The sequence below is a fragment of the Rousettus aegyptiacus genome, unplaced genomic scaffold (assembly GCF_014176215.1).
Source record: "Rousettus aegyptiacus isolate mRouAeg1 unplaced genomic scaffold, mRouAeg1.p scaffold_m13_p_3, whole genome shotgun sequence".
NCBI lineage: Eukaryota > Metazoa > Chordata > Mammalia > Chiroptera > Pteropodidae > Rousettus > Rousettus aegyptiacus.
Window position 1 is genome coordinate 117,150,769 of NW_023416306.1, and position 15,297 is coordinate 117,166,065.

Here is a 15,297-nt window from a genome sequence, read left to right on the forward strand (position 1 = left end):
TGTCCTGCCCAAAGCTACACGATTGCTCATTAATTTGGAAGAGCTTGGCTTCTAGAAGCAAAGAGGGAGCCACATCCACTTCCATGTGGATGAGCAGAGCCTGTAGTTTTCATGCCCAGTAAGGAGCACAAGGTTTAGTTCCAACTATACACTCACTGTCCTCAGTGTTTCAGAGCAGGTGAGTGTCCGCTGCTCCATGCACCTGGAGGAAACCGTTCTGACCTGATCATAAGATTGCTGTTGCCCTCCACCAGGGCCCATGTGAAGAAGCCACTTCTTTGCCTCCTTTGTACTACTTGATCCTGTTTCTTATCCTTTTCCCTCCCTATTTCCTCATTTTTCTTCTCAAGAGACACTTTTGCTCTTTTTACCTGACGTAAAGGTAGTGGCAATACTCTTCAGAACAGGAAGTGAAAATAATTCCATGTCCGTCCTTCCGTCCTTCCTTCCTTCCGTCCTTCCTTCCGTCCTTCCGTCCGTCCTTCCGTCCGTCCTTCCTTCCTTCCTTCCTTCCTTCCTTCCTTCCTTCCTTCCCTCCCTCCCTCCCTCCCCGCTCCCTCCCTCCTCTTTCCTTCCTTTTGGCTGTTCCCAAGCAGTTCAGGATCTAGAAGTAAATCTCAAAGCCTTATGGGACAACCTCTATGATTGGTGATGGCCTCATCCCAGTCTGTGCTGTCTCCAAGGTCTTAGGAGGTGGTTAGCTGGTACAGCTGTCTCTTCCCCAGCTCTAGGATTCCCTGGCATGACCTCCTCACCCACGACCCCACCCTCTACAAGGTAACATTAAGGTTTTGTTATGTCAACATTAGATCTTTCTAATAAAAAAAAAATTAAGGATGCCTGTTACGGACAGCTCCTGAATCTCTGAGGCAATACTTTTAGAGTGAATTTCGCTCAGAGACACCAAACCCTGGGGAAGCTTTGAAGCTCCTATTCACTGACCCTCTTATAAGATGGTTGTGAGCACAGAGGTTCTTTTTCATCCTCAAGTGGTACTGGATGAGATAGGATTCATTCCAAGCAGCTGTGTGCTCTCCACAGAACATAATGCCCACAATGACGAGTTTATCACGGACCAGATCCATCAGCACACTGACGTTTCCTGCTTGCATTTAAAATCCTCAGTATTTCCCAGTTCATCTTTCGGTGTCATGCTCTGGCATTTCTCTAGTACATTGGCCACTGGAGTCTATTTCAATCCCCTTCTAAAAGCAGCAACACAGCCCTCTCCAGAAATGTTCATGGTGGCCACATCACAGGTAAAAGGAAAAAAATGCACTTGATTCATTATGTATTCCAGATCCTTTTGTGGATGACCAGTTCAAGATGAAGCATTCACACTTCTTGGAGGAAAGAAGCACACTCTTGCAATTCTATCGAGGGGGTGAGCAAAGAAAGCATGTGGAAATACAGAGGTAAGGTTGTATTTAGGAAGAATTCCTTGCCTATAAGAGTTAGGAGCTTCCAAAATAGAGGATCTGAAAAACTACAGTCCCTCTCTCCTACCCTCTCCAATAGGCCTCAGTGGCCGAGGGAGGTGTGTTCAGCCTCACCTGGTTATTTCTTCTTTCAGAGCAGCAGGGTCTGCAGGGTAAAACTTCACACGGAAACACATGGTGAATGGAGGCTGGGCTGCAAAGAAAAAGAGGTGCCCATTAGAGAAGACCTTCTAGCTCAGAGATAACTGGGTTCCACTCCCCACCAGGACACATGGGCCTCTGAACACTCAGAAGAAAATCCTCAGGTGTTTAGGGCAACTTATACTCAGAACAGTGGAAAATCACCTAGAGTTACTACATGCGGGAGGCTTCATCCCACCCTCCCCGGGGTGGGGCTTGAGTCTTTCCTTTGAGAAGACTTACATCTCAATTGCTTCACCACAGACTTTGTAAACTCCAACCAATGCTGAAACAGAGAACAAGAAAACCCTGATGAGAAGCAGTGTCAAATATAACTTGTTTTATACAGTTTAAAAAACCAGACAGATTGTAGCCCAGAGTGAAAGCAGCCTAAAAGCTTGTGATATGTAGGCTGGGAGAGTAAAGAGTGATACTATTTTCTGAAATAAACTCCCCAGCGAACCAGCTGTGAAGGAGAGAAGAGTTCCAGCGTCGGATGCCATTTCTGGGCCTCCCTGGCAAGGCCACCTTCCAAAGTAGAATGCCAGAGTTCTGAGCCATGTTTCTGGCATACCAGCAGGCACAGGCAAAGGCACGTACGTGTGATGGGCACGAAGTCCCCTCTGGCTTGAGGAGGGAAATACTGACTTTAATGGGTTGTGTGTGTTTGTGCTATGTGCCAACTTTTTTTTTTTTTTTTTTTTTTTTGGCAGGGGTGTGGGGACAGAGCCTATTGGTAGCAGCTCTAGGAAGTACTGACAGGTCAAATTTCATAAATGGTGAGAAGGCAGGGATGGCTGGAGTGTATTCCATCTCTGAGTAACATAGATTGCCAACCCCTGTGCTAGGGATACGAGCTCAGAATTGCTTGGCATCCAGGGATGTTTAAAGTCTGTCTCATAAGAAAACTAACCGCAACCGATGTGTAGGATAGTATTTTGTCACCCTTGGATTTTCATAGAGGTAGGACTTAGCAGTGATGCATTTTTCCAGTGGGAGAAGGAAGCAAGGACACCATTCTATAGCTGTTTTTCAGTTCTACATGTTGGTTTATAAAATGCATTATTGGCGTTTGCTGCTTTTATGCTAATCAGGAACTATGACAATTTGCAGAGAACTAGAACTACTGTTATTTGAGATTTGGTTATCTGGGGGTAGCTTAAAACCATTAGTCATAAGCTCTGTGAGGGCAGAAAGCTGTCGTGCTTACATCGCATCGCCCGTGCCTAGGAGTGTTCAATGTGCAGCTATTGAAAGGACAAAGGAACCGGGTCCACACCTACCTCTTTTCCAGTTACTTCCATCTAGTGTAGCATCTTGGCAGAGTCCTCCCTTTCTCAGGAAAGCAGCCAGGGCCACGCAGACGGCATCCTGGCCTCCCTTGATTCCCAGCTCTCACCTTCTGGGCTGGGCCGTTGGGTCATGCAGTTAATGGACCCACTAAGAGCCAGTTCTTCCGTCAGCTCCACATGGATAATCTAAGCTGACATTCTGCTCTCTTGCTTCCTCTGATCTGAGTTCCCATGAGGCTGGCAACTCATTATAGCCACTCAATGTGGTTAAGAGGCCCTTCTCACATTACATGGCCCACTGCGGCTCGCTTCACAGGGAAGCAAAGACAAGAGATGCAATTGCATGGAAACAACTGGGTTTCCAGGCTGTGCTGGTGAAGGCGGAGAAGGCCTGTCTGTTCGGCATACACCGGAACTTCGTACAGGGAGGAGAACTCAGCAAGTATCTGGGACTCAGTAAACAGAATACCCCAGACATTCTACTGATAGATTAAAATAAAGAAAGAAAGATAGAAACCCAGAGGAATGACTTGTGAGATCCATTATCAGCAGAAAGCAGATGGAGCTGAATGACAAAAAAAAAAAAAAAAAAAAGACTATTCCCTCTTGGCAAGAGCTGGAGAGGGCCTTTAGTTTGTACTGGAGTAGAGCTGAAGAAAGGAGTAAGGCTGGAGATTAGGAGGCAGATGGGAAGGGAGTGGAAATCTGTCATAGCTTGTCCAAGAGATTTTAAGGGTCTGGTAGATAAATTTTGACAGAATCCTAAGAATACGGTGATGGCCAGAGTTACCTCTTGCATCTGTCTGGCTAAATGTTGGACCCAGAGAATCACTAGCAAACTGCTAACAGGGTTTTGGAGGGAAGGGGTCCAGAGAAGTGGAAAAGGAGATTTGGAACAAGGTGTTTGATCCTGTATTTGGGTCAATGGGCCAATGTGATGCAATAGTCAGACTCTAGAGGCTTGAAAGGGCACCTCCACCTTGAAAGGAGAGGCTGAGAGCAGGCTGAGGCCCTGGGCCTGAGCCAGGAACAGGGGAGAGTGTGAGTGATGGCAGCACCTCCAGGAAGGACTAGGAGAGTGCCCAGACCCCCTGGAGACCGCTGCAGAACAAGCAGTGAAGGGAAGAATGTAAGTGCTGGGCTCAGACTGTCTCATACCCCAGGGGTGGAGCAACAAGAACCTCACACTCTGGGGGAGCAGGGGAGCTAGTGTGTGTACTTCCTCCATCTTTACCATGAATCAGTAGATCTAGGATGACAGTTCTTTACAGGTCCATTTCCCCACAACTCTCAAGTACCCTCTCAAGCCTCCCTGCTCTCCCGAACTCTTCAATAAAGGCACAGAATCACGGAGCTTTAGAGGCTCTCAAGTATGAATTCAATGTGGAACCTTAGAAAGAAACCATGCAGTCTCTGGGTCAGGCAGGACTGAGCAGGAGACAGGTTTTGCCACCTGCCTTGAGCAAGGCGAGACTTTATTTACTCATCTGGAGAATGGATAACATAATTGTGGATACTCATCTCATTTATGGTAATGATTATATAACATATGTGCAGGTCTTAGCTTAGTGCCTGATACAATTTGGCTGAAAGATTTAGGTTTGTGCTCAGTGCAGAGCCCGGCACACATTTCCTTGTTTTTCTGTCTCCTTTTGCTTTTAATCTCTCTTATTCTCCCCAAGCTCATTCTGACCTAACTTAAAAATAATGAAGAAGACACATTTTACTCCTTTTTCTTCATATGCCGCTCTATTTGGGAGATCGAGACCTTGGGGTAACTGGCCTTCCTTCTTAAGGAGAGACAGTTCGGACAAAAAAAAAAAAAAAAAAAAAAAAAATAAAATAAAATAAAAAAAAAAAAATAAAATAAAATAAAATAAAATAAAATAAAATAAAATAAAATAAAATAAAATAAAATAAAATAAAATAAACAATTAACAACAAAACCCTTTGTAAAAATAGTCCAGCATCATATAGTGAATGGATACCTACAGCATGTGAGGACATGAAGCTCCCTGGTGTCATGGCGCTTTTTGGGGTCTTATACTATGGTCCAGAGCTAAGGACAGTATTTATGTCATGACAGTGAAGCCTTTACAGGGTGAGGGGCTGACCTTGACACTACTTCCCAAACAATGATGATGCTCAAAATTCTGCTGAGCCGGGAGGAATGACATATGTCTGCAGAAGTGGGACAGGGCTCGTCAAAGGAAAGGAATACAGTCCGTCTGATTCGTTTCTAAAGCTCATATGTTTAGCATAAAACCCTAAATGGGATCTGGAGACACAGTGGCTCTGAGCATTAAAGAACAAACCAGCACTTGACTCTGGCTTGGTGAGGGAGTGGAGTATCCATTCATTCATCATCTGTGGTCCTGGGTACTGCTGGGAGGCTGTACCCTCTGGCGCTCCCTCCAAGTATCCCTAGTAGTGACAGAGATGAAGCCCATGTTTAAAGTTGTGAAGAAAATTTGTGGACCCATGAAAGGGGGCCCTCTGGGATTCATGGTGATCATGTTTTTGAAGGGTGGTAGACAAGAGTGGTTGGTGGGCAGGGGTGTAGGAAAGGGAGACATTGGGGCCTGAATACTTCTGCATGCTTTCCCACTTCAATGGCGATGCCAGCGAGTACATCCCCATGGAGAGCGAAGGGCTGATGGCCAGAAGTAGACACTGCAGGTGTCTGTTAACAGGCCAGCTGGCCAACTGGAGGGGAGAAATATGGCACCACTAACCATTAACATCCACTCATCACTCCTTCAGCAAAGATTTATTAAACATCCATTACAGTCTAGGTCCCTTGCTAGTTCCATGTGATACAGTGATTAATGATATAAAGTCTGTGCCCTCATGAGACTTATATTCTGCAGGGGACAGAGGCAATCATAATGTGGTTTAATAAGTGCTATGAAAAGGGTGGTACAGGGCACATGGGGCACAGAAGAGGGCCTCTCATTCAGAGTGGAGGTCAGAGAAGACTTCTGGAAAAAGTGAAAGTCTAAGCTAAGACCTATGTCTGAGAAAGAGTTAACCAGAAGAATTGTGTAGAGTGTGGTGAAGTAAGGAAAGGGAGAAGAAATATTCCAGGCAAGGGGAAGCCTCTGAAAAGAAAGAAGGATGACATGTTTGACATGTCTGGAAGCCACGATATTGTCTGGCTGGGCCACAGCAGGGGAGACAGGTCAGGGGAGATAAAGCTGGAGAGGTGGGCAGGGGTTTAGGGATAATGGACGTGTTCTTATATCTGTCAGGAATATCACAGTCCTCGCCAACGCGTTGTGTCTGTAGAGCCACCATGTTGTGTAGAGCAGAATAAAGAGTTGCAGATCCGAAACGTCCATATCAATTCAGCTGTATCTCTCTCCTGCCCAGATTGGGTTGGTGTGGCACTTCAGGTGAGGCCCTTCCTAATCAGACAACGTGGTTCAGCCCATTTATTAGAAAGGGAGCAGGAAAGGCTCAGCCTGTGACTCGGGCTCTGAGACAACAGCACTAGGCCAGCTGCTCTGCCTCCATCTGGGCCACTTTGGGCAAATCACTCCAGCTCTCTAGGTTGCCATTTCAGCATCTATAAAACAACAAGCTCTGCTAAGGTGTCTTTCAGGTCTCATAACATGATTTGAAGAGATGATACCCAGCTGCAGAGTCTGGTTGGTCCCTGACTCCTGAGGTTAAACTCTGAATGTGAGTGACTGTTCAAAGTTTCAGGCTTATTGACCAACCCTTTCCATTTGTGCTTTGAATAATGACTTACCCGCTGCTTATCTGGGTCCACAAAGCGGATTCCAAAATAGTCTTTCTCTAGTAGGTTCAAGTGGTGGCAAAGAAGGTCAAATAGGTATTGGCCTTTGGCATCTCTCTGCAAAGAAGGAAAGCTCCATTGAGAAAGGAGAGGGCTTCTTCAGTGGAACTTTGTTTTGATGGGCATTGAAAATCATTTATAATAGCTGCACAAGGATATGAAAGGGACACATGTCCCAAACTACATCCTTCATATTATAAGATACATTAGACATTCTCTGGAATTCTGAGGCTTTTGGTACCTGGAAGGAGCCCAAGAATCCTTCCATCCGCAAAAATGTCGGAGAGGTCAGAGCAGTTAGGTGAGCCTGAGGCCAGTTCCAACCTCTAATGCAAAAAGCTTTCCTAAGGGGTGTCAGCTTGGGACTAGGGAATGTCAGTGTGGAATTCACAAAGTCCAAGTCCAGCTGGCTCCGCCTCTAAAGTATGCGTTGAATCCATTCACTTCTCTTCATCCCTATTGCCAAACCCACAGGTCAAGCCACCACCGTCTCTCAACTGGGCTACAGCCAGAGCCTTCTAGCTGGTTCTCTGCTTCTGCTCTCGTCCTTTCTCCACACAGTAACCATGGTGACCACTATTTCGACATGTCTATTTCTTTACAGAATAAGTCATACAGGCACCTAGTAAGATAGTCAAAATGCCAAAGGATAAACTATGAAGAATAAGTCTTTCTTCTACCCTAGTCACCCTGTGCCTCAGTTCCCCTCCCCAGAACCACCCCTTTCTAGCTTCTTGTGTATCCTTAATGTGGTATTTTATACATGGGCAAGCCTGTGTAACACATACATCTCTTTTAAAAATACTTTGGTGGCATATGTTGTATTTTATTCTGTTTCTTGGGATTCCGCCCCACCCCTCAGTTAGGTTATCTTATGACTCCTTCTATAGTAGTACATAAAGATAAGCCACATAGTTTTTAACTGTTTTTAACTGCAGACCACTAGAATGAACCTAAATTTATTTACCCACCTTCATTTTGAAGGAGTTTATTTCTAATCTGCTATTACAAACAAAGTGTCAGTGAGCACACAGTGATCTTTCATTGTTACCACTCCTGCTTAACACTGTCAGCGGCTTCCTCTTGATCTCAGAATAAAATTTAAACTCTGATCATGGCCTCCAAGGCCCTACACGACCTGTGTCCTGCCTCTTCTTTGAACTCATCCCAAATTGTTCTCCTCACTGCTGTCCGTCCACGGCCTCTCTGTTCCTGAATGCTCCAAGGCGTTTCTGCCTCTGGATCTTCGTATTCCCTCTGCCTGGCATGCTCCTCCTCCAGCTCTTCCCACGGCCCCTCCTTCTGTCTTGAGGTCTCAGCTCCAATGTCCTCTTTGCAGAGAGGTTCTACCCTGGAGAACAGCCCCTCCCTGATACTTTCTATCTTATTTATCCTGTTTATTTCATTTATAGCATTGATAGTAATCTGTAATTATCTTGTTGATTTGCTTACTTATTTATGTGTCATCTGTTCTCTTTCCAGGCTATAATTTTCAGGAGGGCAAGAGCCCTCCCCTAAAACTTAGCATAAGGCCTGGCATATGGCAAGTAGGTCCTCAATAATTATTTGTTGAATAAATGAATGACTGAATGAATAGAAGGTAGAGGGTAAGCTAAAAGGTTTCACTAAACATGAGGAAATTAGGCCATTTCTAAACCCATAACCGTCTCCTTCAGGGACCTGCCTGGGTATGTGGGATGAGCTGGGAAGAGAATGACTTGCAGGAAACTGTCAGAACATCTGGAGCTCTGCAGGATATCGATCTCTGGGCCTGTCCCCAGTGGTCTCCGCAGCTGAAATAATCACCTCTAATGGGTCTGTGCCTAATTCGGCATCCAAATAGAGGTTGTCTTATAAGATCCAAAGTATCTCACCTGTGCCAAGGCCCACGGCCATGGGTAATTACAGATGGGTCTGGCCCTGTTCCATGAAAGGTTTACATGTCCCCTCTTCCCCTTCTGCTGGCTCACCCTATACTATTCTAGGAGAACTAGGGCAGGATATCAAATCTCTCAGCAAATATCTTAAGAAGCTTATCCTCAGAGGATTGGGAGGATGAGTGCACGGACAGCTCAACTAAGGAAGGTGGTGGCATCCTCCTCTTCTGCTGGCCCCACACGCCCTCTCACAACATAATCCCAAGGCCACGGACCCCATTCTCCCCGTCTTTGGTCTCTCACCAGAAAGAGCTACTTTCAGGACAGAGAGACTGGCCAGGAATCACACTGGGACTTCTGGGCGGTGGGCCACAAACCAGATCTTTCAAAGAACACCATCAATAACTGTCTTTTTGGGTGGAGGCTGTACACTATTTCCTTACTGATGCTCCAGAGTGTGGGAAGAGCTCACACTTATTTTTAAGGTTCTTTTGGGAGCAAAGGAACTATGTTTAACTCTACCTGAAGCAGCATGTCCTGTGCTATTATCCTTCTCAGAGCAACTGAAATGGGATACTAAGAGACAGTTGCACATTGTGAATAGCTTTTCTCTACAAATTTTACTTTGAATCAAGCTGGCTACTACTCTGTGATCAGATGGGGTGAGTTTTAATGGCTGAAAAAGTTCACTTCCATACATAAAACAACCACATTAGCAGGAGCCTGGGGTATCTGTGGGGGACAAGGTGCTTCTGTGATAGGAATCACATGGACTCTTCATAAGAATTATGTCTTCCATAAAAACAAGTTATCCTCATCGGCTGGCAGCTCAAATACTCTTGTAAGGTTCTTAGCTGGTAAGAACCTTAAATTCAGTAGCTCCAATCTGAGTTCTCCCATTTCATAAGAAAAAGGAAGCATGGCTTTTCTCTTCAGGTAGGCTGAAAAAAGGACATAGTCCCTATATCAATAATTAAAAAAAAAGATCTTTTTCTCGTTATTTCTCAGTATCTGGTGAAAAGGCTGCTCCCCACCATGAAGTTGTGGTTCCCTCAGATTCCCATTTACCAGTGGTAGATGCGAGGTTGTAAGCTAAACGGCTCTTGTGTAGACTAATGAAGAGAAGCGTCATTTTTTGTTGTGTCTGCAAGGCTGGAGGGTGGACGGTGAGGGGAATGGGAAGAGAGGTGGGAACAGAGCTTCTCTTTATGGCAGGATTCCAAAAGTTTAAATTCCCAGCAGAGACACAGTGGCAGGATCGACCTGGAGCACTGCTGTGGCACCTTCCTCAGGGGGTTGCAACCTGCCCCTCTCTTGGAGTACTCACGTCTGTGGCTGATGGAGTGGCCTGAGGCAGCTTTCGGTGGAGAAGTCACATTCATTATGGTGGCTCTCTAACACAAGCTGTTGGCAGGGGCAGGAGTTTAGGAGTTTTAAACTTCTTGGCCTTGTGGGTCCCCCTGTACTTCCAGATGCCAGCAGTGTCCTAGAATTTCTTCTCTGTGGTCTCCCTGACCTACGTGGGGGGCTTTCTGAAATATTCTGTGGCAGCCAGTCTTCTCTTTTGGTTGGATGGCAAAGCCCGTTGAGTTTACCTTCTTTTTGCCTGCAGTTGCCCACGTGCTAAGGCTAATCCGTGTGTCGTGTGCTGAATGTTGTGCCATTGATTATACTGGAAGAACAGGCACTTGGGCTGACAGGTGATTACTGTTTAGTCACAAAGTCAAGGCTCCAAGCCTGAGGACGTTCATCTTCAAGACAAGTGCGCTGAGACAAAGCACCCAAATCCAGCTGAACCTCTGGGGTTTTCCTATTCCCAAAGTTATTCTTGGGCCAAAATAATTTATTGAGCATCCACTAAAAAAAAAATTTGTATTTTATGAACCACAATAGTACCCCCACATACATGAAAATAACACCGCACATAAGTGCAACCCCTATATATGGTGCACAGAATGATTGGTGAGCCCTTTCGAGTCATTCTGAAACTCTGCAGTTGGGAGAATTCAGATTCTTGCTCTTCCCTGGAGCGCGTGATTCTGGTTCTCAGCGCTTTGTCTGTTCTTTAGAGAAGGGACTGAGGCAGCAAGCAGTAAGCTGGCTTGGGCCAGTGACCTAAACTAGTCAAGGTTAATTGCTTTTTCTGCCTCATAATCAATACCCTTAGGCAGAAGAACAGTTTTATTTGAACCCATCATGGTGTCAATCCCAGGGGCTCTGGCAGGGTGCATCCTGATCAGACGGCTCAACCTATAGAAAGCTCCTCACTTACTAGGCCTCAGCTTGTTCAATCTGGTTTACCTGTGAGGCAGACCAATTTTAAGAGCAAAGGACGTGAGTCCTGAAGAGGGCAAGAGCGAGCCCGACTTTCTCAGCTCCTGGGCCATGGTTTCATGGGCCCTGAGAAGGCAGAGGTGTGACCGAGGGCAGGAGACAGTGGGTAGTCCAAAAGCACAAGAGTCCAGGGGTGGAAACAGGCCATGCCAGGATGGGGGCGCCTAGAGGAGAGGGCAAGAGCCAAACAAGTTGTCCTCGGAGGCCTGACAGGAGGAGTAGGCTACAGGGGTGAGATGGCATCTCAGCCTCCATTCTAGCTTAACTTTAAATTTCTGGTAGGCTACAGACTTCTGCGCTTTCCTGATCAGTGTCCTCCAAGGGCATGTGTGTGCTCACGTCTGTCAGGTTCAGGAGCGCATGCTATGTAAAAGCACTTTAATGTCACAGAGGAACAGGCACATTACTCATCTTCTCAGGGCCATGGCACACGCAAGCTGAGACAAAAAGCGTGAATCAATTACCGGGGTGCAGTTCTGCCTCTGTGTTTGTACACGACACCCAGCCTTGCTTTCTGAGACAAAGGGAGGATAAGGGGCATAAATACTAACAGCAGGGTCCCAGATTTCTTAACCTCAGCACCTTCCACGGTAATTTACATTTTCTTTGAAGGGAGGGAACCCCTGCGAAGCTCCTGGCCCAGGAGCCCACTTTTCTTGCTTCGTCTTAAACCAACAACATCTGTCCTGGAACTGCGGAGGCTGCAGCTTAAAAGCAGCCAGCTCACTCTGGGGGAAGATGCGGAAGTTCATTCCAGGCTGAATTGCGGCTGTATTGTCTTCTGTAGCGGGTCCCCCCAAATGCAGCAGGGCCATAGCTGAGCCCTGCCCAGGAGTGTTCTGTTTCCTACTCTCAGAGGAGAGGGACTCCAGAACGCACTGTTAGGCTAGGAAGGATGGGGCCTGTGCAGATACTTGGTATCTAGGCTGTAGCACCAGGAAGCTGCTGTGGGGCCAGGTAGCCATATGGCTTCTGGGGTAGAGGCCTGGCCCTGGTGGAAGGAAGTCACAGTTCAGAATGTGAGAGGAACAGACTCCTGCAGCCTCACCTAATCCTTAATTAACTGCAGCAACTTCTTGCACCAATCCCTGCCATTCTACATGCAAATGGAGGGAGTCAGGGTGATTTTCATGATGCAAATAGATATCTGTAGGTTCAGATGCCAGGCATGGTGCCTCAGGGAGCCCTGCTGGCAGTCCTTGCTCAGGTCAGAGAACTGGCTTAGCTCATCACTACATGGTATGGCATGCAGAGGATATGCTCGTGGGGTGGGGAAAACACATCCAATCTGGAACATGGAGGTCACTGTGTGCAAGTAAATGTCATGGGAGGGAGGACCAAGTGTTCTGTCAGCACAGATGGTCCAAACCAGACTCAACAAGGGCAATTAAGACCCTCTGAGCAGAACCTTCAAACCTGCTGCTATATAGCGTATAAGAGCAGGGCTAATGAGAGGGCTAGACTTATTGAGATAGCAATGATGATGCTTCACAGCTGAGGTGTCCTCATTCCTATGTGGATACCTTGTATCTGGTGGAGTGTCTGGAAAGACAAAAAAAAACCTGAGCTGGGCTTGAAGAAAAGCGAACTTGTCTCTATTTCCCATGGTGAGACCACTTTTACAGTAAGGTTACTCTCAGAAGCCATTGCTGTTTCTTGCTATTGATTGAATATATTTTGATTGTATTTTTCCAGCCAGTGCTAAATATCTCAGTGGACTAGTCATGTAGCAGCTGCAGAATACTGAAAACTCAGCCAGGCTTGTTAGGAACAAACTCATTACTTTATATTTGTGAAAAGTGCATACTCCCTCTCTCTCACAGACACAGACACTCTCGTATGACTATGCCTTTTATACAATGTACTTCAGAAAACTTGTGAAGTCCAGAATTTTGGGTAGACATCTCCTCGCCCCCAAATCATTATACTCCTCCCCCATTTTTTTGCAAAGGGCAAATGCACATGTTATTTGGCAAATCTGGGGTTGTAAGGAGTGGCCTTGGTCAGGAGAAATATGGCAAGCTCAGCATCCTTATTTTTTCTCATAACCCTGGAGCTATTCTCCCAATTTCTCTCCTTCTCAGCAGAAGGCTGTTTGCTGGCCAGTACCAACAAATGTGAGGAATTCTGAGCTGGACACATCCCGCTAATGAAATAGGCCAGAATTTTACAGCCCTGGTGCAATCTCCTTTTCAACTATCCTGTTAGGTCACTCATGTCCCCTTGAAGTTGAGGTGGAGGCAAAGAGAGCAGAGAGGGGAAGGGCTCTGGGAAGGTGAAGGCATTGAGGATGAGCACCAGGGTTGGAGTCAAAGCCCTGATCTGCCATATCTTAGCTTGTGATTTCAGACCTGAGCAGACATAGATTAAGGTGACAGACCTTAATCCATCTGAACTTCCATTTCCTTATCTATAAAACAAGACCAATACTGCATCTCAAAGGATTATTGTGAGGCCCAAAACAAGAGACACAAGATACATAAAAATCCTGTGTATTTTTTTCTACCAACTTCCTCGGCCTCCTGTGAGCTCTTCCTTTAGGCTGAATGGACTTGAACATGACAAGACCTCAGCAATGAGATTATGCACTCATGGAATAGAGTTAGTTTTCCCCAGACAAGAACACTTGGGTGAGCCTTGGTATAAGTTCACCTGTGCTATGGCCCCAAGCTTATGGGTATGGCCACCATTTTGGAAATCTGCCCTACATAGCTCTCAAAGAACAGATTGGCATCTTCTTCATATCCCAAGGTAATTTTTCCCAGAGGAGGTTGGAGGAAGGGCAGAAAATATCAAATATATATCATCATCCCAAACCCCTCAAGAGGCCTGGCAGCTTCTACTCAGCAACACAGAGACAAAGACAGAGCTTCTTATAATATACTCTTGACATCCTCCTAACACTCGGGAAGGAGGGATCACTTCATAAATTATATAAATGTCTAACCACTATGCTACACATCTGAAATTAATATAAAATAATATTGAATGTCAACTGTAACTGAAAAAAAGGTAGAGTTTCCTTAATAAACAACAAATTCAGAACCACACTATGCTTTGGACCAGGCTATCAAACTTGAGCCTGCATCAGAATCACCTGGAAAGTTGCTCAAACCCAGAATGCTGGACCCCTCTCCTAGAATTTCTGGTTCAGTGGATGCGGGGTGGGGCCTGGCAATCTGTATTTCTAACAAGTTCCAAGGTGATACTGATGGTCTGGGGATCAATAGACTAGATCAACCCTTCTCCGGCACCTGTTGGTCACTATCAGCTCTTAGAGCAAAGACTAAGGGGGAGGAAAAATGGATATTTGAACTCCACTGCAATCCAGCTCTGTCAGCATAATTTTCACTTTTATTCAGCTCTCACGTTTTCACATACCATGTATACCAGCTTCAGAACACTAGGCTTATGAGTTAAATACCACAGAGAAAGTCTGCTTCATCCTGCCAGGTTTTCAAATTCTGCCTTTCATGACAGTGGGAAACTGCCTAATCCTGGCTGGAAAGTTCAAGTCCCCAATTATCATTTACTTTCCATGGCTAAATAGCTCAAAAACTCACTGCACTTTTGCCATGAACTAGATCATCAGAAAGTGAAGCTTGGTAATTCTCATCAAACCTACTTCAGAGAAGGAGCTCCCTTCTTACCTCAGTCCTCCTGCCAGTGGCAGGGAGTCTATTCCAGGACATTTTCTCTCCTGACCTCTAGGGACTCTCATCTAGGAGATGGGCTGGGAGCTGCCCCAGACCTCTGCCTGCTACTGCCTCCTCCCTGTGCTCTTTGAGCTTCTCAGCCAGAGTTTCATCTTGGTGGCCATGATGCCTTTTCCTTCCTCTCTTTCCTGGGAGAGGATCCAACTATCCCTCCATCACAGGCTGGGAAGTAGATGGGTATAGAATATGCGCCCCGAGGATGTCATTCCAGAGAGGCAAGTCTGTCCTCAGCTTTGAGCAGGGATTTTGGGGAAGGAGGGAAGTGAGTGAAGTAAGGAAGGGCAAATTCTGACTGAGAGCTGTTGGGCAACTCATTTCCCTCTCTGAGCCTCAGGTTCCCTCTGTGTAACTCATCTCACATCCCCTTGCATGCCCAAAGTTTCTGAGTCTGTTTTTAGTTGACCAGAGTAATCATTCTCTTAAATGATGACAAAGGTTTTTTTTTTTTTCTTAAGGGTAATTAGGTAGTTTTACAAGGTTGATGTTTATTAAGACATTTAGTGCCAGTTTAATTAATTTTAGAAACTCAGGGCCACTGCTCAAAGTAAATAGAAAGAGTAACTAAACAATTCATTCAAGTCTGGAAACTGCTCTAGCAGGCCTGAGAGAGTGAAGACCATTATGTAAAACTGTTATCCTGCTACGAGTCTGGTCATT

The 15,297-nt window shown here is 45.8% G+C and overlaps 2 protein-coding genes across 7 annotated transcripts in view; one reads left to right on the forward strand and one right to left on the reverse strand.

The window, feature by feature from the left end:
• Positions 1-15,297, forward strand: part of WDR76 (WD repeat domain 76) — a 117,515-nt gene that overhangs the window by 89,056 nt on the left and 13,162 nt on the right. For 2 of the 3 annotated variants that reach the window (XR_004949983.1, XR_004949985.1), the window contains one exon: positions 1,301-1,415. The gene's annotated coding sequence lies outside the window, so the exon portion shown is untranslated. Of the gene's footprint in view, positions 1-1,300; positions 1,421-15,297 lie in introns of all 3 variants that reach the window. The other variant, XR_004949984.1, reaches the window with a different exon arrangement.
• Positions 1-15,297, reverse strand: part of FRMD5 (FERM domain containing 5) — a 247,329-nt gene that overhangs the window by 35,854 nt on the left and 196,178 nt on the right. For all 4 annotated transcript variants that reach the window (XM_036217770.1, XM_016145009.2, XM_016145008.2 and 1 more), the window contains exons 2-4: positions 6,666-6,770; positions 1,863-1,905; positions 1,554-1,632 (exon numbers count right to left, since the gene is read on the reverse strand). In XM_036217770.1, coding sequence (XP_036073663.1) covers positions 1,554-1,632; positions 1,863-1,905; positions 6,666-6,770 — 227 coding nt within the window. The remainder of the gene's footprint in view (positions 1-1,553; positions 1,633-1,862; positions 1,906-6,665; positions 6,771-15,297) is intronic.